Source organism: Gavia stellata, chromosome Z, assembly GCF_030936135.1.
Source record: "Gavia stellata isolate bGavSte3 chromosome Z, bGavSte3.hap2, whole genome shotgun sequence".
NCBI classification, from domain to species: domain Eukaryota; kingdom Metazoa; phylum Chordata; class Aves; order Gaviiformes; family Gaviidae; genus Gavia; species Gavia stellata.
Window position 1 is genome coordinate 82,624,759 of NC_082637.1, and position 23,622 is coordinate 82,648,380.

The 23,622-nt window shown below is 39.7% G+C and overlaps 1 protein-coding gene across 1 annotated transcript in view; it reads left to right on the top strand.

The window, feature by feature from the left end:
- Nucleotides 1-23,622, top strand: part of VCAN (versican) — a 105,788-nt gene that overhangs the window by 16,083 nt on the left and 66,083 nt on the right. Inside the window, exons 3-5 of the mRNA XM_059833511.1 lie at nucleotides 4,036-4,210; nucleotides 4,323-4,450; nucleotides 16,868-17,161. Coding sequence (XP_059689494.1) covers nucleotides 4,036-4,210; nucleotides 4,323-4,450; nucleotides 16,868-17,161 — 597 coding nt within the window. The remainder of the gene's footprint in view (nucleotides 1-4,035; nucleotides 4,211-4,322; nucleotides 4,451-16,867; nucleotides 17,162-23,622) is intronic.

Here is a 23,622-nt window from a genome sequence, read left to right on the forward strand (position 1 = left end):
ATACAACTTACGAAATTTAGGCTTTATGTGACTCCAAGAGTGCATGTTGCAGCAATGTGAGCTCACTAGGGACAGTGAACTCTAATTTATTAGCCATACCAGAAGCCCTTGCCCATCAGTTCCACAAGGTTTTACTGCATGATCCTCTTTTGCTCAGACAGAAGTAAATACTGGATGCTAGAAATTACTTTCTTGTGAGTGCTCTTTCTTGTAGATGCTGCTACTCCTTCCTGTAATTACACTGACTTTGTTTGCCAGATGTTCAGTGACAACACTATACTGCTGTAGTCTGTTTTCCAGTTGCTTTATTTGTTCCTAGGACAACTCCTTTCTTGCCTTTTCTTTCAGAAAGGAAATAGGCAAAGGGAAAAAAATCCTTTACAAATGTTTTAAAGTGCAAAAACTCGGACAATGGATTTTACCCCTCTCCCTCTGTCTAACTGAAACAATGAAAGTCCTGCACTTTAATCTTCTTAGCCCCAGGGGGTCTTCTAATTATTGCAGCTGTTGCACAGGCTTATACATACTGACATCCTCCTTCCCATTCATCTTGGAGGCTCTTTTATGTCCATTAGCTCCTCACTGGAAATGGAAGAGCGTTCAACTCTAAGAATAGGTGAAGTTTACCTTTTGGATCAGAGTGAGGAGAACAAAGCATTCTCCAAGTTCCTTTCCAGGATTTACAAATGACCAAAGGCTCTTCTCAGCACTGCAAAAGCTACTTTAAGTTGGCAGTGATATTAACTCTTTAGTCCTGCCTTATTCAGGTGTCACAGGGATCCCAAATGTATGCCAGCTAGGAAGGGCAGTGGTTGCTTCCAACATGAAAGAAATGAGAGGCGAGATAGCTGGATGTGGAGAATGCACTCATATATTTAAGCATCAGGAGGCTTTAAAAAAATACAAGTTCAGAGAAATGCATTGCCATCTCCTGATAAGTTAATGAACCTTTTTGTGGTTGTACTGAGAAGCAATGCTCTTGTGCCCAGTTCAAGTCATACAGCATCAGTTAAGCAATCTTGCGACCCCCCCCCCAACTCAACAAAAAAAGAGGCGATTAATCTAAATTAATACAGAATACATGTTAGTTAAGATTATAACAACAGATTGAATGAACAAATTTCTTCATGTACTTGGGCATTTCTGGTTTAACCCTGAGTTACAGAGTCAGTGTCAAATGCTGTATACCAATGCTACAAAAAAAAAAAGGGTTTAAAATGTTTGTATATATTCAGGAATAACAAGCAGTAAAGCCAGATGCCCAGCTTGTGAACATTATTATAGGTTTATACTTATGATTCAGGGTAAATGTGTTATCTGCTTCTGTTGTGAGCTCTGTAAAACTTGCCCATTTCTTATTTCTAGACCCAGAACACCAAGCTGGTCACCTGAACTCTTGCTTTTATTTACTACTGTACCACTGAATACAGTAATGCTCATTTATACCAGCAGGTAACTTCCTCACAGTGTCAACCAATATTACTAAATTCTGAATATATTAAGATAAATATTTTAATGCATACCACAGCTTTAAAAAAACCCTCCAAATCATATTTTTGTTATTTTAAGCTTTTAAATTGCAAACATGATTAGTTGCTGTTGTCTAATTCTTTTTATGTTGTGAGGTAGTGCTCTGTATTGGACATGTGGTAAAGGACTGTGTTGTTTAGGGTACACAAAACCAAAATATGCACACACACATGTATAAAAATATATTCATAGATGTATAAATAAAGTTTTGCACATCCTAAGACAATGTAAATGGTATGTAAATTTGCCCTAACCAGGCAATGGAGGATGCCCTATAACAGAGAAAGTGCAGGGATACAGGAGTTAGTAAAGCTATCTCTCTGACATTGCCTTTCAATCTCCCTTGGTACAGGTAGTTCACATTAATAAGAAAATGTGCTTGAGGTTGTGCTTTAGCACTGAGGCTGTCTGGAGCGGTGTGGCCCCCGTCCGTGTTGTTACACTTCTTTGGCTCCCAGCACAGGATGAGGATGCCCACTGGAAGTTGTCCCTGGTCTTTGCTAGCTCCTGAAGTCTGCTCAGAAATTGTCTGGAAGGGTGTTATGGGGCCTGGACCAAATAATGCAGTGAACTAATCTAACAATTTAACAGTATTGATGACTGAATTTCAGGCACCTGGAATATTTAATTTAGTAATATAAACATAGCCATAATTTTTCAGGGTGTATTCTTCACTTGTCACTGTTGCCAAACAACGCTTGGGTCCATTTGAAGCTGAAATTACATCGTTGCTTGGAAGAAGCACTGTTCGTGACAGGTTCTGTCAGCGGTTCTGAAAAGGCATTTTATGGGGACATTAGTGGTCTGTAAGCTTCCAGTTAGTGGCTGCAGCTGGTGTGTGACTCCATATTAAATGATGAAATATGGGCATTCCCAGTGTTTCCTATTTCCTGTTTTATCTTTGATAAAATTGGTGTCTGATGATTGAGGTTTAACCTACCTGTGAGTATTTTTCAGATAATGTATTTTATTTTAATTTCAGAAACCTTCTTAGTGAATCATGACAAGAAGAAAACTGTGTATTTTCTATTTATTGGCTATATCCAGACCTTTGATAAATGACAAAATTTTACTGAATTTGTCTGCCTGAAAAACAAGTATTTCTAAATATTTTGGAACCTCTTGAATCAACATTTTACAAAGTTATCCGTATTTCTATTTACTTGTAAATTAGCAGACTTCTTTTGTCTTTCAACAATGCTCTAATAAAAAAGACTTGTTAAATTAATTATTGCTACAATGCCACCATTTTCCCAAACTGTATTACAGTATGTTATTTCCTCATCATGAAGTACTCCAATAAAATCATCGGAGGAAAGGAACATTTTATGGTTTATTTTTCTTGCTTTGTAGCCATTTTGTGTCATGGATGATTGATGGTGTTGCAATGCTTCTCAAGATTTTAGAGTGCAATAAGGGAGGTTGAGTGTTATATTTCAGAGATCATCAGGAGTCATCCTTTTGATGCTAAACTGTAAAAGAGACTAGTAATAAGGGGGAAGTGATTTTGCAAGGTGGAATATCTGTTTTCTGCCACTTCGGAGTTGGTGCCCTTTATGGTTTGTTTTAAGTGTGCATGTGCAGCAGTTGCTGAATTCAGTGGGAATTATGTGTATATAGAAAACAGAACATGGCTTCTGGACAGATCCCATCCTAACCAAAACCATCTTAACGCTAGGCCTCCCTCTCCAAATGTCTGACATGCTCAAGTAACTTTTGAAATTGTAGCGATTCTTTCCAGAACCAGAAAGGCCCCAAATAAAAGCAAGCTTTGTTTTGTCTGTTTCATTTGTAGTGTGTGCAGGAAAACAAAGTTATGAAAAATTGATCAACAGCCATTTATTTATAAATGTTATATTTGTAGTAAGCTTTGACGCATAGGAACAGACATCAGAGCCATCACTGATTACCAAATCTGCGTCAAAAGCACAATTATTTTGGTGTCCCCATTGGTCACATGTCTCACTGCAGCTGGCAGACCTCAAGCGTTCAAGGGATCCCCCATTCACTGTTGGTACTTTTGTGTGTCTGCTTGACTCGCAATGGGGTGTGTCATGTAGGCCAATAAGCCAATATGTCAGGTAGCGCTGTTAGCATAAGCAGCCTTGCCTGCAGTGCAATTAGCCAACCAGCACTTGGACCTGGAAGAGCCCGGGTAACTGTGTGATATCATTGACATATTTTAGCATTCATTCTCCCTTTCCATTACAATTTTATGTAATACAGCAGTGAAAATGCATATATGGTTTAATTACTTTTTTCTGTGTGTGCAGTGAATATAATTTCATCAACTATTAATAGCATAAGCTGTTATATAATTACTGGTAGCAGCCACTAGAGGGAGGGACATCATTTATATGATGGCATTTCTCTTGGCCTTTTACTATTTTTGTTATACCCTTCTGTTTTCAGCATTGTAACAGTACCTAGGTAAAGTTACAATATGATGGTGGTTGCAGAAATTACGCAAAATGTGTCACTAATGTAAATTTTTTGCCTTTTCAGGTGTTGTATTTCACTATCGTGCAGCAACCAGCAGGTATACTCTGAATTTTACACAAGCTCAGCAGACTTGTCTGGAAAATGGTGCTGTCATAGCCAGCCCAGAACAACTGAAAGCAGCCTATGAAGATGGATTTGAGCAATGTGATGCTGGCTGGTTGTCCGACCAGACGGTTAGGTGAGACATTTAAAAGGCGCCTTGACACAGTTTCCCAAAATTAATATGCTTAGCCTACAGAGTTAAAATGCTGACTTACCATAATAATAAATACGAGCATGCTGCATTTCAGGTATCCAATTAGACATCCAAGAATTGGCTGCTTCGGAGATAAAATGGGAAAGAAAGGAGTCAGAACATATGGGCGCCGTTTTCCTAATGAAACTTACGATGTATATTGCTATGTGGAACACATGGAAGGTAAGATAGGACCCTATTTACTTTGCACTGCAAAACTTAAAAAGTACTGGAGACTCTAATGTGCAAAAGAAAAGAAATAAGAAATCCTGTGTAAAATAAGTTTTGGCTGTTTTGAATCTGAAGAGAATTGCTGAATGAAGTGAACCTATAGTTTGTGGTCTAGCAGGCCTTAATTAAAGGCAAATGTAGAGTCTACAAAGAGGCAGTCACGTTTAAAGCTGCTATAGTTAGTGTAGTAGATCTCACAAAAGTTGTCGTTGAAGCATCTTATTTTTTGCATGTTATAAAAGGATTTTCAAAGAAACACATTTAATGTTTGGGAAGCTATATATAAAAAAACCCCATATATAAAGATGGGTATAGTACCTGTGCTACTTGTATTATAGTTCATAAAGTATGTAATTAAGGTTTTTATGTGTCCATGGCATAAAATTAGACATATTTAATTGCAATCCAAGTTTAATAATATCTTTTTAAAAAAGAGGCATCTCAGCATCAAAAAGCAACAAACAAGCAAAAACTTTTCGGTGAGGAATCTGGATCTTCTTTAGTAAAATTCTTTGCGATCCCATAGTACTACTATAGTCTTTGCAAAAGTTGCTAATTAAACAGCTCTAATGCAGCAGAGTGATTATGATTCTGCCACATGGTGACTATGAATCATGGATTATATTGTGAACCCCATAGTACCTTGTGATCCGTGGTTAGGCTCTATGATGGGTCTTTATTCAACAAAGAGTTTGATGATAAAAAGAAAAATATGGTAAATTTTTCTGTGATTGGGCAGTTCTACATGCACAAATTTCTGTATTACAGGTGTGATTTTGTAAACTTTTCTTACAAGCTTTCTTCTGGAAGTGAATTTAACTATATCCTTTCAGTGGGCCTATAGATATGTTTCAGACACTAGATATCCTTAAGCTTAGACATTACTGTGACTAGTGAAATACGTATACTTAAAATATATATGCAGAAATAGCCTTTCCTATCCAGTAGTCTATTTTTTTTGGCTTTGTGCTGGTTATGCACATGGGAACTTCATTCTGGTACAGAAATACTTTGCAACCAGCACCAAAGTACATTTTCCATTTACTGCAGTGGTCTGAGTGTCTCACACTGCTGCTGTCTTGACCTGTTTTTATTCCATACCAGTTTCACTGTTCCTTTCTAAAAAAATACTTATAGCTCCTAATTAAATATCTTTTGGGCCGATCCTTGACTGATATGCATTTAGTTTAGTGCTTTTGAAGCCAGTGGAACAATAAATCAGCCATGGCTCTGAGCAAACCTGCCTTTGTATATGTACATATATTTGTAACAAGCAGTTGCAAAATTAAGGTGCTCAGTGTTTGTTTGTATTCTACCTTAGAGCAGAAATAAATTAGATCATGCGAAGTTGTCTTCTGCTGATGACTATTTATAGACACTTTAGTCACTGAAATCAGTAAGCGTTTTTCTCTTACTTTTAGTAGCGGAGGATCTGTCTCAGACTATGTTCACCTTTGAGAGTTATAACATATAAGCAATACAAGTCTTGCAAAGAATCAAAAAATATATAAGCTTGGGAACGCTGAAAATTAAATGATGATATTTTGTTAGTGCTCAGCATTGTCTTAATTTTACTTATATTCAACCTGTATCTGTTAGTGATCAGCACCCCTGAACACCTAGAATTCCTAACATTGATCCTCCATCAATCTTGATGGGATTGAATTCTGAATAATCTCTGAATCAAGGCTTTCAAATTCAATTTAGGTCTTTCCTAGCTTACAAAAAGAAGTTTTGACTAATCTGTATCATTCCTGGATGAAGAGCCAATGCCTTGTTCCTTACCCTCTTAAGAACAGAGAAGTGCAACTAATATGGAGAAGCTTATCCTGGATGCATGTGAGCCAGCAGTTTCTCAGGGTCAAACATTCTCATGGAGCTTTTAAAAATAAAAATTAAAAAAAGTCAAAACTGGAGCCTATTTCACTGAGGTTAATGTTCTGTGCTCAGAACAACCTGGAACCAGGCCATGGGATTCAAAGAGGCTGCAGCGACTGGGCAGTCTTTGCTGAAGATGCACATGCACAGGTTTTCAATTTCTCATGAATGCTAATTGATTCTTCTTTGTTAAACAATTTCATTTACCAAGATTTATGAGCTGTCTATCCTTTCTGGATAGATATACGTTTCTGTCCTATTGTTGAGGGTGATGATCTGTTTAAACATATGCATGTCTTTGTGGCCTATCAGCTGGGCTTTGGTAATGTGATCTGCTTGGATATGAAACCTTCATCATTTAAGAAACGTAAGCTAGCAGAGAATATTGGGGAGATTTGGTCTATCAACCCAGGTCACAATAAGCACGTTCATTTTACCTTCTTCCTTGCACAGTAACTACCTGTAGAAAACTGATTAAAGCAAATGCACAGTTTCAGCCTTTATCTTAAAGGCTCCGTAGCCTGGGACAAGGGTTAAAGACCTACAAGGACAAGACCTACAAGGGCTTGTAGGTCTGACTTGGAGACTGTGATTAACCACTTCACCTCTGGGATCCACGGAAACTCTCCAAGACTGTCACAAAGCCTGTTGTATGGTAACAGCATGCTCGTAGAGATGGGTACTGGATGAGAATGAAACTCTGCAGGAGGCAAAGATGCCTGCAGGTTTCATTACCATCCTTCCCAAAGGCAAAGCGTGTTTGACCTAGCTTTTCTCTAAATTATTCTCAGAATATGCATTTATAAAAAAAGTTCTAGAATCTCTCCTCATAAATTAGGGAAAGAGGACTCCATCTTAGGCTGGTACATAGTGTACACTTTTTTTGCACTGAAGAGGTTGTGAGAAAAAACAGCGTGATAAATGACAGCTGCATGTTTTGTTATGTTAATAGATAATGGCATTGCTACTAGAAGCACTTTACTGCAGTAGTAAGCTGAATCTGAGAAGAGAGGAGAATTCCCTTTACAGTTTTACCATTGTCTTCAAGAAAGCAGAGTCAGGTCCACACTGAGCACATAGGAAAACTCATCCTTAAGCTATTTATTTATGTGCTGTGAAGAGGTGACTGCTGTGGATGAGATAATTGCCAATTAGCTGTACAGTGTCAATCTGCTGCATAGGGATTTTTTTTTTCTTTCTGATTCTATTGACCAATTTTAATGGGAGATTATTATAATAGCTAACCAAAGATACTTCCCCCTGCCTTGTCTGGTTTTTTTTTTTTTTAACCTGTTTTCTCAGAAGTTTTCAGATGAACAGGAGTCAGAAAATAACTTCTAGGAGTCAGAAGGAGTGATAGTTTTATGGATATAAGGTATAGGTATGTCATACTAACATGCAGAGGAGTTAATTTATTCTGTTTGGATGAAGAGAAACAGATGCATGTTAGGAAGACACAGTACCGCATCAAGGTATAGCACAGGACAAATTATTCTTCAATGCCTTCACAGAAACCTGAGTCTCTAAGCCAGACTTCCGTTTTAAGATGGAGCTAAGGAGCCAAGTCTGTATAAATGAAGCAGTTTCTGTAAGAACAAAGGTTAATTTCAAATGCAGATCTTGTTTGAAGTTACATGGCATCAATGAGATTACACTTTGGAACAATTCATCCACAGAAGACAGAGAATTAGATAAAATATCAATGATGTTATTGGAAAGCAAGCATTGCAGTAAACTGGATCCTGTGTTTTCTTTTCTGTATTGTAACACATTCATACATTGGTAGAAGACTTACAGTTCAAGATTTAAGGTTATTCCAAATTTCTGATTGCTCTATCCACCTAAGGCTGATTCCGCAAGGTACAAACTTTCCCTTGTAATGAGCGCTCTCAACACTTCATTAATAACAAAGGACATTCATGGTACTTAGTATATTGTAGAACTGTGCTTAAACATGTTTTTTTTTCCATGCGAATTTGAAAGTTCATATCTGCATAGCCTATTCTGATTCAATGCCAAATCTATTAAACTTACTTGCACTACATAGGTCCTTATTTGGAGAACCTGTGTCAGTGGGATGATTATTCATGGAATAAGATGGTGCTTGATTAATGCTATCAAAATCTGGGCCATAATGAGAAAGTCATCATGGAAGTCATTGAACACTTATTGGTCTGTTGGCCGCTATTAGCATGTTACCCCAGAAGGCCATAAATGGTGGTAAGAATTGTTGGAATACATTTTAACATAAATCTGTATTGAATTTACAGTACTAATTTGGATACTTGCACTGAGGATTTGTAGGAGCAACACCATTTCAGTTTTCTTCCTTTCTGGCCGTATGAAACCACAAAGTTAGCCAGAGACATGGATTTCTCCTTGAAACACAAACTACTATCTTAAATTAAAAGCAGTTGTCTAGGTTAACTCTTACCATTTCCTTGTTCTGAGGAAAGCCGGAGATATTAAAGACTGCACAATTAAAAGTTAAATATTTTGAGTTTTGCTAAAAAACACAGAAGAATAATTACGGGAAGGATTTAAAATTTCTGAGCTCCTAGTGATAAAAATAAGAGTCTGGAATCAAAATATCATTAAATAGGTACTGGGCATTGTCTCTTAATACAAACTCATTTACATTCCTCATATTTCATCGCATATTTCAGTTTACTAAGCATTAATAAAAACATTTAGGATACTTTTAACTGCAGGAGATGATTTACTAATAAAGAGTTTAAAGTGGTTTAGCTGCAAGGGTTTGTATATAACTCTGAGGTTCTCTTAGCACCTCCAACAGAAGTGGTGCCTGCACCAGTGCCTTCTATGGAATAATCCTTTGAATGGATATAGGTGATGGGGAAGGAGCAGTTTCCATTCTGTCTTCAGATAAGCGTGTATGTGATTGATTTGACAGTGCTGTGGTGTCAGAAATGGAGACAAAGTGAGATCTGCTCGCCAAAGCCCACTGATGAAGTGAGGGGCTGTGAGTGTGTGGTGTGGAGCCAAAGCACAAACTACTCCATGCAGCATTGTCTTCTGGCCAAAGCCAATTAGAAGCCATATATGTCTAACAAGAGTATATAATATGCAGATGGGGACTCATGCTAAGAAAGTTATTTTGGGGTGGCTGTGGGGAAGATTATACAGTCTCCCTTCTATGCACCATTTCCCCCCCACAGTGAGTGCAGGGAAGAAAGAGAAAAAACAAAACCAGATGTCCTTTAAATATTTTCCACCTAGTCTCATGCTCTTTTGCTCTTGTAATGGAAATTTCTTTGAGAATAATAATAAATAAAGACATCATAGTCTAAAATATGGCTTCAGGTGAGAAGTTTCTTCTGTGTTTTGGACAGCTTAAGATCTTCTCCATAGTCCATTCTGATTCTGGAACAACAAATAGATTAGATTTTAAAATAGGAACACAGAGAAAAGGGTCTTTTCTTCTTAGTTCAGGGCCTGTGGTAGGGTCACATCCTTTGCATTGGCTTTCCTGGACACTTCTCAAGCCTTGAATTGTGTGACCTAATGCAGGGTCATGGATCCAAGAGTTCTCAAGAGGAGTACAGAGCCCAAATAGAGTAAACCAAAAAGGAAATAATGCCATGGTGGTTTTTATTCATGACACTGTATTTGAGCTCATAACATGATAAAGCTCATCTTTGGGGAGATCCAAAAATCTTGACATCTAAATGACTTTTGGGAGAGTAAGGCACAAAAAAAAAAAAAAAAGAATCATATAGAACGCAAGGTAATTTTCCCCCTCTGTATAAGTAAATGCCAGTGACACTTTACAACTACAGCAGAGCTCTCTAAGGGTATGGCTGTTGCTATGCTACTCTTCATGCTTGAGGCAAGCCTATGGGAAAAGTATACTCTTCCAGTCTTGTCAAGTGCAGTGGATTCCTGTTCAGCCTATGGTTTTGCATAGAATAGACCTAAGACATTCAGGAGAGTTTAATTAAATCATTACTGATGTGTATCAAAAAGAATCAACTAACTTGTTCTAACGTGTAAAAGAAAAATACTTCTTCAGCTTGCCTAGCCTTCTGCTTTAAAGTTGAACGTAGTTGCTTAGGTCTTTGTGGTTTTCCAGTCCTAGAGAGTGTTTTGCAGTAATTTGTGACTTTGTTAAGGATACCTTTTACTAGCCTGGTGTGTCAGAGAACCAGCCCTTAACAGCAGCAGGATGGAGGAAGAGAACTGCAGCTGAGACAAGGTGTCTTGTCTGTGCAGTTTGGGAAAGAGGGCATGAGTTGGATTAATAAACAGGCTAACTACATGTAGCCTCCAAGGCCCTTGCCTATGGTGAAGACAGAGGAAACTTTTCAAGTCTGTCTTGGCCCTAACGTATCTGTGTTTTGTCCAGAGTATTCAAGACATGGGTAGCGGTCTCCATTATCTTCATGTATGTGCGGAGAGGAGGGATAGCTATGGGCAGTATCTCTTCCCTCTTTGGTCCACAGGCAGTCTGCTAGTGCTATTGGTGGCTGCTACTGTCTTTTAGCATAGGCTGTTTGGCCAAAGAGAGGAGGAGGAAATGGAAAGTCTTGGGACATATGGTCCTCAAGGTGTAAAGGTAAATGCTTTAACCCTCAAAGTGGCCATGATATTCTGCTTCTTGGCACACTTGATTGTGTTCTAGAAATGATGATTTGGACAGATTCCATGTTTCTGAGGAAAAGAAAGTCAGTATGGCAGTGTCTCATGATTGCTTGAGCTTTGAACTGCCAACTCTGTGGCTGTGACCAAAGGTCTATGAGGAGCAGTAACATCAGGTTACAGCTGCAGGTGGGGAAATGTCCTTAGAATGTTCCATATACAATCAGAAAAGATGATATTTTGTCACTTTTAGTCATTTTTCATGCCTGACCCACGGCACCCTGATCTGCAACTGTAGTCACAGAGCCCTGGAGTTCTAACATCCCCATAAGGGCATCTCTGCTTGATGAGCTTGGTGGGTTCCACCATCTCTCAGAAACAACTAATGAACAGGTCTGGAGTTCACCACAGACCCATTATGCTCAAAAAAGGAGAGATGCCAAATTCTTAGTGGGGGATAATGTTTCTTCTCCTAAAACAAGAACACCACCAAGAAGCTAAGATGGAAAGATACGGGAACTTTTTTGTCTTGTTTTTGTTTAAAATTGTTAGAGTTAAGTGTTTCCATCTGTGGGAATGATTAGCTTTTTGTGTATTTAATATCACTTTGGATGTTCTTATGTCTTTCTTTAATTGATGCTGAAGGTAGTTGAGGTTATAGAATCTGAGCACTCAACCACAAGGTAAAGCACCAAATTCTAAACGGGACAGTAATAATGAAGGCTTCTGTTGCTCTGGGAGAGCAAAATGGGGAACAAGACTAAAAATATTACAAACAAATAAATGTAAGTGTCTCCTTAGTATTTGTCATTCTCTCACACGGATTGGATAATAGCAAGGACATTTCATAGGTGGTTGACCAGCCACCATCCACAGCAGTTGGTGTGTTAACAGATGTGTCAAAAGCGTTCAGTGAGAGACTCACAGGTTACCTCTTAAGCCTTTCTGCAGTTTGGGACAACCCTTCAGACATCTGTAAAAATTTAATCATGGACTTGCATGTGATGCCTTCATCTGCCAGGTGCAAATGACTTGTAGCTCATTTTGTCGTGCCTGGCATGGTGGGTGATAGTATGTGAAGTTGAGGAGATGATGCTCTGCTCTGGGAAGAAAGTGCCACATAGTCAGGCTCAAAGATCTTCTCTAGGAAGTAGCAGCCCACCAATCCCTTGATTGTGGTTTCATCTACGGAAAAAGAAATTACTAGTGAGGTCTGTGCTGGAGGGCTTACATCTAGATTCATTACTTCTACCCTAGTCAATACATGTTGTGTATTGACCCCCGGCTATAGTTCTAGCCTGCCCTTATTTCTGTGCTTGCTTTTAAGATGTGTGATTCATGAAATTCACATCTACAAACATGCCCAGCTCAGTGAGATGCCTTCTGATGAGAGAGAATAAATGAATTAACCTTCAAAGGAATGAAGCTTGCTATAAAACCAGCTGATAAGTCTGTAGATCTTAAGCTTTTTCCTTGGGGGTTGTAGTGAATCAGTTATTGTCTTCAGTAGAAAAACCTGGCTTCTTCATCTAACTTGATATATTTGGAAGACTGGAAAAAAGCATGACTTTCATTGGGTGTCTGTTTTAACCAAGCAAAACAAACACATGTAACAGGAAAATCCTAGGGATTCTTCAAGTGCTCTGACTGCCGAGGCTGGTTGATTGACCTGAAGCTTGGTTTTAAACAGGAGCCAGCAATAATATACATTATATTATTGTCTGCAGTCTAAACATTGTCATGGTCTCCATTTCACTCTCTGGTACTGTAGGACTAGTTTCTCTTCATCTGCTGCTCTAAACCCTGGGGTTTGCCTGCATAATATTGCTAAGTTACTCGGAGTGTACTCCAGCTATAAAAACATTGCACGTGGCTTTTAACACACACACACACGTGTGCACACACACACAGACACACGGACACACACACACACTGAATCTGCCTTGCTGGTGTTGGTGACAATGTCATTTGTTTATCAACCAGACAAGTTTTCTCTTAATTTCCTTGTTTCCAGTGTTTTAGCTGGGAAATTGAGGTGCTTTCAGACATCATAATAAAGATACTGCAAGAGTGTGACAGGATGAATCCTCCTGCTAAATATAGATCCCATTGTACTTCCAAACGTAGGAGTTAATTTTAGAGGCTACATGTATTAAACACATTTTATTAACTTCGCTGTTAACTTTTTTGCTTTTTAGAGGAAGTTTCTGTGCAAGGGTCAAATCCTTTTCTCTTTGGTACTTTGAAGGAGTCAAGATGTTTCAGCTACATTGATTGACATGCTGGAAGTCAGGATTGGAGCACAAGTCCTTTTTCCATGGCCTTTTGAAAGCCTCTGTCAGTTTTGAGGTTGAGTCCATGAAAGAGCTCAGCAGAACCTGAGCTCTATTGTACAATTTTTCCCCAAGTGTTTAGTGGTGCCAGAGGAAATTTCTAGAGCTTCTCGCTGTTCTTCCTTCAGCAATCAGCACCTTTCTTCATATGCCTTCTTCTGTGTTTCCTGCTCTATTGCCCAGCTTTTGCGTAGGCTGACTGGGGAACAATGTGGTTTCCAACCCAAGATCTCACTATGAGGGAAAAAGCCACGTTGACACTGAATGAAGTAGGATCAGCGCTCTTCTCACATAAGATAAACTGAATTTCCACATTGCTGTGAGGATAAAGAGGTGGGGGATTATTAAGTAGCACTTCCAGAACATGCACCCAAAATATCAATAGTTTGGTACCCATCTCTTTCTGACCAAGGATACTGGTGGTGAGTAAATGTCTCAGCACTACTCGTGTCAGAGAGGTGACATGGATAGTGAAATGTCATCCCTGCACATTCCAAGTGATTCCACTTACTGCACACAAACAGTAGGTCCTGATTAGCTGTCTCTGTGCCTTATGGATCACCATATCCCTGAAGTGCTAAATCTGCTGTGATTGAAGTATACATGCCCACAGTCTGCTCCAGGTGAGAAGTGCAGGAAAGATGGTACAAAATTTCTCATCACATGATTTAGGGCTGCTGTAAATCAAACTAATGTCATTCATCTGAAGTAGTGTTTTGAGCACTGTTTTCTTCCTAAGTGCTCAACAGAAAACATAAACCTTTCTCTTACTTTTTTTTTGTGATGTAGTTTCAGAAGATTGCAGGACAACTATTAAGTGTCTTTGGATTTATATAGCAAGGCCTCTATTAAGCTCTTGCTTTGTTTTTTACATTTCATCCCAACAGTTATTATGCACATTAAGTGCACACTCACTCATACAGAATTTAAATTTATTTTCAAACTTGACAGACAAATTGCAGAGTCATATCTCCTAGTATAAATGACTGCTATTTGGATTCTGACTTTTGCACTTTACTGGATGTTTTTTAAAATAGGAATTCTGGAATCATAGCAAAACACTCTTTAACTAGAGCAATTGCAAGCTGCCATGTTTTAACATCTTTGTATCCTTTATCTTATCACTAGCATTCCTGAAATAAATGAATATTTATTTGTTATATGATGGAATGACAATAAGGACATTTTTGCTGATTGCTCTGGCACCTTTTTTCATTCTTTGTGAATTTATCCTCACAAATTCCTTAATATACCAAATAGATGGCAAAGAACTTGACTTTGGACTTAACTTATTGGATTGTTCTGGTTAGGCTGCATTTTTCCTTGAACACAGAGGGGTTTTTTATCACTTAGTTTTTATGCTAAAACACCCTTTGACAAAGATGATATCTGAACGACAGCAGCTGAGTTCAGTAGATGAGCCAAATAAATACAGGTGGGGTCAGTAGAATAGATTCAGTACAAAGAAAGATATGCCACCCATGTTTTTAATGCGTAGTATTATCATTATTGCATATATGGGCATACTCCAAGACAAATTTAAGGCAGATTTGCTCTTGTGCAACTTGGATGAGTCAATTCTCTGCTAAAGTGACCTCTCTTACATGAGTACTGATTGAACTCTGGATTTTGAAGTTTTATAGCCATTCACTAAGTTTTCTTGCTTTAACAGAGTGTGAATGACAGCTCAGAGCTAACTTTAATGGTGTTATACATAAGCTCCATTTGGAGGCAGTGATCCAGATCAGTTGATGGAAAAATTGCTTTGCTGTTAATCTTGTACTGTTTACTTATTTTCCTACGTTTTCAATAAGCTTCTCCCAAAAAGAATGTTGAGGGATTGTTTGACATTATTGACTTTTTGATCTATCATATTTGTTACTAGAAAACCATGAAAATACCTTTTTTTTTCTTACTTGTCTCATTTTCTTGTCTAACTGGATTGGTATTATCTGTTATTTAATTGCAATCATTGTAACTACTAATTTTCATATACCTCATGGCTGCTGTGCGTCCTCAGAACAGAGGGGGCTGCCCTGGAGAGGTCTTTCTTTGCTCCATTTTTTCATGATGCTGCCACTGGGACAGTATGGTGGGATAACGGCATCCATCATTCTGTATTGGCCATGATACCATATCTGCCCTTTGATGCAGAAAAAGCTCTCTTCTGCAGAAGTGTTAATAAAAAAGTACATTATCCATGCGGTCTGAAGAGCTGAGTGAAGCATTCTGGTACTTCTGAGGGTGAATGATTCTTTGCTTTCCTTGTCTTAAAGTGTGTCCAATAGACATACTCTGTCCCTCTCCAATAGACATACTCTGACCCTTTACTTCTAAGTTAGAAACTTCCTACAACATCTATAAAGAAACTTACACTATGAAAATGATGTTACAGCTGTAATAACAAATCAGAGTTTCTACCTAGGAGGAAAAAGAAAATTGGCACATTGCCTCCTTTCACACTTGCATTCCTTTTAAGTCCAAAACAAGTGTAATATTGATGTGAATGAAAGTGCTTGGGGGGATGTAGTTTCTGCCTTTTGCTAGGTTGCCTTGAGACAACTGCAGAGGTAAGACGGATTGCATGTCTAGTACGAACAAGCAGCGCTCTCCTGCAACAGTGACTGTTGTCTTCTGGCCTACGGTAGTTGAGGAAGAGAATTACTGTCTTGTAACAAATATTTTGAATTTGCGCTGTTTTCTACAGTTGAACATGTTCATTTTAGGTCTCATCAGTTCTATCTGAAGTCTGAGCAAAAACTAGAAAGGAGTCAGTTTACTGTTTCATTCCCAGGATATGAACATTAGAGCTTTGATTTTCTTTATAGAGTTTGGGTGAGTGAGGCAACCAAACCAACTGCATAATGGTGATTCAGCTTGGAAGTAAAATATTAGATGTGCTATTTGTTTTGTTGCAGTTTCTAACTGGAAGGCTGTTGTTTACAAATTATTATTCCATGCAAGCTAAACTATACTAGCAGCATTCTAGACTGATTCAACTACTTCACACAAAAAGGGCTTCGTGCATGCAACAAGTCTAGCGCATACCCTCACCTTTGTTTTCCCATGAGGCAAGATGACGGTTGATGGAAATATGACATTAGAAGCTGCTGTGGAGCAGCCAGGGAAGAACATTTTCTTTTTTCTGTGTCTCAAGTGAGATTCTAGTGATGACTAAAAAGGCCAGGTAGGAGGCTTGCAGGTGTAAAAAATTTGTTCTACTGAGAAAGTAAATCCTGTTGGACTGGATTTAATTAATGCAGTTGAGTTGCAAAGTCTGCTCCCACAGAGGTCACAGAGGACTGTCAAGGCTGCTGTTACCTCTGCCTAGAGACTGAGGGAGGGACTCAATCTCCAACCACAATGTCATTCATCACATAAAGTTTGCATATAAATGCTCATGCTTTGTGGTATGTTCATTTTCATATTGCAGTCTGGGACAATTTACTTTCTGTCTATCTGATTTTTTCAAGAAAAAAACATTGGGAAAGGGGAACTAAGCTGAATTGATGGTGGAATGTGATACTCAGTCTTTGTTATCTTTGTTTTCTTCCTCTAGATGAAGTGGTTCATGTCTCAGTCCCTGAAAAGCTCACCTTTGAGGAAGCTAAAGAGCTGTGTCGGAAAAGAGATGGTGTTCTTGCTTCTGTTGGGAACCTGTATGTCGCCTGGAGGAATGGCTTTGACCAGTGTGACTATGGCTGGCTGGCGGATGGCAGCGTTCGTTACCCAGCCTCAGTGGCAAGGCCCCAATGTGGTGGAGGTTTACTTGGGGTGAGAACCCTGTATCGCTATGAGAACCAAACAGGCTTTCCTTACCCAGATAGCAAGTTTGATGCCTACTGCTACGAACGTAAGCTTTTTTTTAGTTATAATTTTCAGTATGCTCACCATACTAACCCTGAAAAGTGTTTTCTTTAATATGTGTTTTGTTTCAGTTCTTGCGGTATGCATGAGTTTTGAAAAAATTGTTTTATCACTACGGCTTTACAAAAAAGAGAGAAAAGCCAAACTAAAATAAATGTATTAAAGTAACATTGGCAGATAAAGACAGGCAAAGTTTTAAGGTAAGATTTCAACCTGAGTAGTGTTTTTACACAGAGTGACACTCCGTATCCATAGTCACCCTGAGACTGCGGATGCTACATATTTTGGTGCCTAAATGCACCCTGGTATCTTTGTGTTATGTCAATGAACATAAGAACAGAAGAAATGTCCTACTTGACCTGGTGAATGACTGTCATCTCACTTGATATTCTGTCTCCAACCATGGCAATATGAGAGGCTGTTTACAGAATGCATACAAGAGTGGCCATTTTCAGGTCTCTGAGGTACAGGTAGTTTGGGGGCTATCTCTGGATTCCAGGCATTTTGTCCCATCATATTTTTTAGGCTTCTAAAGCAGTTGTAAGTTCTCCTCTCGCTTGCAGTTATGGTTTAGTCCCAGCCAGACTAATCACCACACAGCCTCTCGCTCACTCCCCTTCCTCAGCTGGAAAGGAGAGAGAAAATATGACGAAAGGCTTGTAGGTCAAGACAAGGACATAGGGAGATCACTCACCAATTACCATCATGGGCAAAATAGACTTGACTTGGGGAAATCAGTTTAATTTATCACCAATCAAAATCAGAGTAGGATAATGAGAAATAAAACAAAATCTTAAAAACACCTTCCCCCCACCCCTCAACTTCACTCCCGATTTTCTCTACCTCTTCCCCCTGAGCGGCGCAGGGGGATGGGGAATGGGGGTTGTGGTCAGTTCATCACATGTCGTTTCTGCTGCTCCTTCATCCTCACACTCTTCCCCTGCTCCATTGTGGGGTCCCTCCCACAGCAGACAGTTCTCCACGAACTTCTCCAAGGTGGGTCCTTCCCACAGGCTGCAGTTCTTCACGAACTGCTCCAGCGTGGGTCCTTTCCACGGGGTGCAGTCCTTCAGGAACAGACTGCTCCAGCGTGGGTCCCCCATGGGGTCACAAGTCCTGCCAGCAAACCTGCTCCAGCGTGGGCTCCTCTCTCCACAGGTCCACAGGTCCTGCCAGAAGCCTGCTCCAGCGTGGGCTTCCCACAGGGTCACAGCCTCCTTAGGGCATCCACCTGCTCCGGTGTGGGGTCCTCCACGGGCTGCAGGTGGATAACTGCTCCACCGTGGACCTCCATGGGTGCAGGGCACAGCCTGCCTCACCATGGTCTTCACCAGGGGCTGCCAGGGAATCTCTGCTCCGGCGCCTGGAGCACCTCCTCCCCTCCTTCTTCACTGACCTTGGTGTCTGCAGGGCTGTTTCTCTCACATATTCTCACTCCTCTCTTCCCCGGCTGCCGTTTCCCAGTTTTTCCCCCTCTTCTTAAATAAGTCATCACAGAGGCGCAACCACTGTTGCTGATTAGCTCGGCCTTAGCCAGTGGCAGGTCCGTCTTGGAGTCGGCTGGCATTGGCTCTATCAGACATAGGGGAAGTTTCTAGCAGCTTCTCACAGAAGCCACCCCTGCAGCTCCCTCTGCTACCAAAACACTGCCACGCAAACCCAATACAGTTGCTTAGTATTTCATGTGCCAGTCAGCTGGCTCTGTGGATGGTCTAAATTGCCTTTCTTACTGCTGCTTGTTTCCCTCCTGGTATTTTCTTACTGCTGCTTGTTTCCCTCCTGGTATTTTCAGAGGCACATCAAGCATTTGCCACATTCACCTGGTAGACTGCATCAATCTAAATCAGATCACCGCCACACCTGTCAGCTTTCCTTTGGCTTTGGGGTTAAATATTCCTTTGTAACCTCTTCCATCTTCAGTGCCAGCAGCCTGGCTCTGCTATTATTATGGTGCATCCTATCCCTACATAGGTTCCTTTTGCCCAAAAAGTTTCACCAACTTCTAGTGTACCTAGGTTTCTCTTCTCTATACCATCTCACCTGTGCATCGGTTCCCAATAGCTGCCTGTCTCCCAGGCCTTGCTAGAACTGGGAGTGCTTCATAGACCACCACCATGGAGGTCCTGGTCTCATCTGTCTGGCCTCCTCCAGAACACCCCTCCTACATTTCTCCTTGTCATTAGTTGTGACTACTTACTCTTTCCCTACATCTCCAGAAACCTGTCCATGCATCTCATGATGTGCAACTCGTAAGTTTCTGTGTAGCCCTTTCAAATACCACAGACCAGCTATCTGTGTTAAGAGAGGATCCCATCACCTTACTTCTATCCTTTAAGATCCCCTCCATCACAGGAGTGTTCTTTGTGCAAGAGGACACTGATACTGTTGGAAGGTGCATCACATCTAAGAGATCACAGTGCTTTCCAGCTGAATATCCTGCTTCCCTGAGACTTGCAGCCTCCTCAGCAGCATAGGGAGGTTGGACTGCTCAACAGTTTTCCTGGAGGCCTCTCTGTTCAAGGAAGTTCCTGTGGTTGCAAATAGTACAATTGACATTAATGTGTAAAAGTTACTTGTGTTGAGTTACAAGTTCAGAATGTGGTCTTTAACTATGAATATCCAGGTTTTTTTGACTCAGTCCTGTGACTGTAAGTCAGAACTGCTTGAAATGTGCAGCCTGTACTGTCCCCATTTTTGTGGATGATGAACCAACTGCAGCTGCAGATCTTTCTAACTCAGGCATTGGAGGCCCATTTATGAACAAACCTTCATAACAAACAAACTGCTGGAGAACAAATACTACATCTGATGTAACGTTACATTCTGGCTGTTCTCAGACACTCTTCTCTGCAGTATTTTAAAATAAGATTTTTTTTTTTTCCTTTATTGCTTATGGATAAGATGTCCCAAAATTTTGTATGTGGAAGTAGTCCTAATGGACTTCAAGGGAACTGCATACAGGAATAAGCACTAGTTAAGTTCAGGAGTGTGTGCTGTAATCTGCAGAGCAGAGTTTTGTCATATCACTCCTTCTGTCCCTCCCCCAAATTGTTTATGACTGGTTTTAAGTGTCGTCGGTCAAACTGACTTTAATGGGGATGAAATTCATCAGTTGCTCTAAAAGACTGAAGTAGGGACTGGACATTTTGGCTGTAATCTAGTCTTTAGTTAGGACAAATACCAACTTTCTGTTTGTTCGTGTGAATTTCACCCCTTCAAAACAACATGTGCCTTTTCAATGTTCTTTCTGGAAGTTTTAGTTAACAAATTCTAGTGACATACCATTTGTTCTAAAAACACCCTTGATAAGTATTGGATTGTTGCCTTTTATAGAACTGCTTTTTCTGCAAACTTTTGCCCTTGATACATGGAGAATAAATATTTCATTAGTTTGCAACCCAGGAAGTAGACAGTCTGTGACTATCAACTCTTTTACAAGAGAAAAAAGAAGACTAAACAGAACCAACACAATTTTGTAGACAGTGGGCTGCTTTCTAGCAATTTTAATTGCAACTAACATTACATCAGAATTAATTAAATGCTGCTAGCTAGATGACTCAGGTTTTGCAAAATACATCTGGTTTTGTGTAGGGACATGCAAGAGTGTTATGCTGAACTGTGTACCCTCCTTCAGGATGCCTGTCTGCCACATATTTCAGAAGTTATTGAAAGCTCTCTCTTCCTCTCAGAAGGTGCTCAGGATCTCACAGGAACCAGCTGTAACTCTTCATTGCTCTTCCTAAAAGATTTATGCAAGTGGTGAGTAATGATACTCGCTGCCTAGTATCTTGGTCTTTCACATCTCAAGCAGCTGCCTTCAGGCACATCTACAGCAGCTGCTGTAAAGTGAGTCACTCTTTCCTGTTGGAACCTTGGATCCAGTCCCTTTTTGGGGGCAGAAAAAGGGAGAGAAAGAAAAAAATGGTTCTACAGTATAGCAGGAGGCTTGAATGTAAGCCCTGGTTTCAAATCGTCTTTTGTCTGGAAATGTCTTCCAAAACTTGCCATTATCTCTATTTCAAAGTTTCAGTGCAGTAGCCCTTTACATGAAGTCTACTATCCCCAAGCTCTGAGTCCTTTTATCTCCATATGAAGCTTTTACGCAGTGATTCCCACCATGCCAGACAACAAAACAGTCCTCCCTAAGATCTTGACCCTTTCCACGTAACTCCAGTCCAGTGCTTATAGCTCTTACTGTGCTCATTAGGTGTCTCACCTTACTTGTTATGTTTCCCTCCTTGCCTGAATACACAGTCACACCAGGAAAAAACTTCTGTTGCTGACAAAGAAGAAAAAAGGGAGGTTGTTACATGCATTTATGAGATCTTAGTCAGTGAAGGGAAGGGAAAAGGGAAAAACACAGAGTGCCTCTGTGAACAGGGCAGGATCAAGCTAGCTACCCAGGTAGCACCAGCACCGAAGGTCTGCAGCACAGATGTTCGTGTGGTGATCTCAGCTTTTTTACAGCATCCCCATAAAGTTTCCTCCGCCTCCTGTGTGAAAGTTAGTGAAGTTCCCATTGACTCAGCTCCGAGGGTTATCGCCACATGTTGCACATATAGTCTGAAGTGAAATGGCAATGATGAAGGACCTGTGTCTGCCACTTTTACTCATGCTGAGCAATTCCGTACTCCCTGAGCAAGGCCACCAAACCAAATGCCTCCCAGCCACAGAAGGGATGAATCCAATGCTTGAATTTACACATACTCTGAAGCAATAGATCTGTGGTAAAACAGGCATCTGTTTTAGTGATTATAAAGAATAATATATTTAAAAAAGGGGCTATCTCCTTCTTCAGCCCTGCTTAGAGTCTTCACTCCTATCCTCTGATTAAAAGCTTCTTTGGTGGAAACTCTCAAAATATTAATTTTAAAATGCAGTTAAAAGAAACCTCAATCCATATTTTGAACATTTGACTTACTTTTAAAAAGGAATCATATTTATTAAAATACATGAAAAACAGTAACCTAAGCAGTAAATTCAACTTACAAATTATATGCACTAGTTTCAATAAAACAGCCAACCAAGAAAAAATTACATTGTACAAAGTGTCTTGACTATGAAAATAAAAGTGGCCCAGACTAATAATACATGATTTAAAATCTAAAAATGTTGTTAAAAAAATAAAAAAACCTTCTTCACTTTGATCACAAGTGTTTTTCACTCTACAGAAACCACATGGCTCTGAGTTTCTGAAACATTATCCGCGGGTTTCCTCTCATCTCTCCAAGACTTTTGCCAGGCTTTTTAGTTCTTCTTTTTGTCAGAGAGGTACCTAATCATGTATCTAATGGGGCTTGAAAAAGTTTCAGGTTAGACACATGATTAAGTACTTGAAGCTCCTTGGAGGCCATCATCAGAGAAAAAGTTTTTCAAGTGTTAGCATATAGAACTTCTATTTGCAATTAAAAAAAAATGGTAGAATAAACATTGCTGAACACTTGTGTTTATTTGTAAGAGAATGAAATATTTTATCAGCACAAAAAAATTTAATTTTTAATTTTAATTTTAATAGTTCTTGCATAGAGCTATAGGTTATTTATTTAATTCCATCCCTCAGCCCCCAGTCTCGCCAGGTCTAATTCACTGAAGTTTGTGGGAATCTTACCACAGACTTCAGCTGACTTTGGATGGGGCATTTTACACTATAGTGTCTGTAGAATAAATTGCACTCCAGAAATGCACTAAGCAAAATGTATGCAGTTTTTGCCTTACATACCTGCAACAAAACTGAACTTGATGAACTTCATACACAGAGGTGGTTCAATTTTTGAAACATAAATCTGCGTTTTGCTGAAAAACACTGATTTATTAAGGTTGAATTCTTTCAGAGACCTGTATTGATTTTGGCAAATCTTTCAGCATTTTTTGCTTGACTCAAAACACGTGTTGACCATTTTGCTCTGGATTTGACCATTTTGTTTCAGGTTTGCTCTTTCATTTTGACTTTGTTTCATATACCTTTGTTGTTTCTCTTTGGTTATGCCACTTTGGTTTGGCATTATGATTTCACTTGGGCTGGAGGTTGGAAAATTCCAGTTCTGAGACAGCATTGCCATATATGTTCATCATGAATGTAGTCCACGTTGTTTTGATTGTTTCAATACAGCCCCATCAAGAGTGTATCCAAGTCAACTGCTGCATGCAACTGAGGGCCTCTTTCTTTGATGCTTCGTCCGCCTAAAGCTCAAAATCAGAGCACACTTTTACAAAAGGAATAAAGGAGGCAGCAACCTTCGTAGTATGTAGCAGGATAGACCTTTGTAAGATGAATGTGGAGAATAATTGCCTCTCTGCAAACCTCTTCCCTGCCCACCCCAAAATCTCTCCAACCCAAACCTTCTGTTTCTTGTCAGCTCAAGTAACAGTGTTTCACTAGGACACAGGTGTTTGGTAATGCAAGGCGACTTGCAAGTAGTGTTCTTCTATGGAGGACTTTGGAGCAGG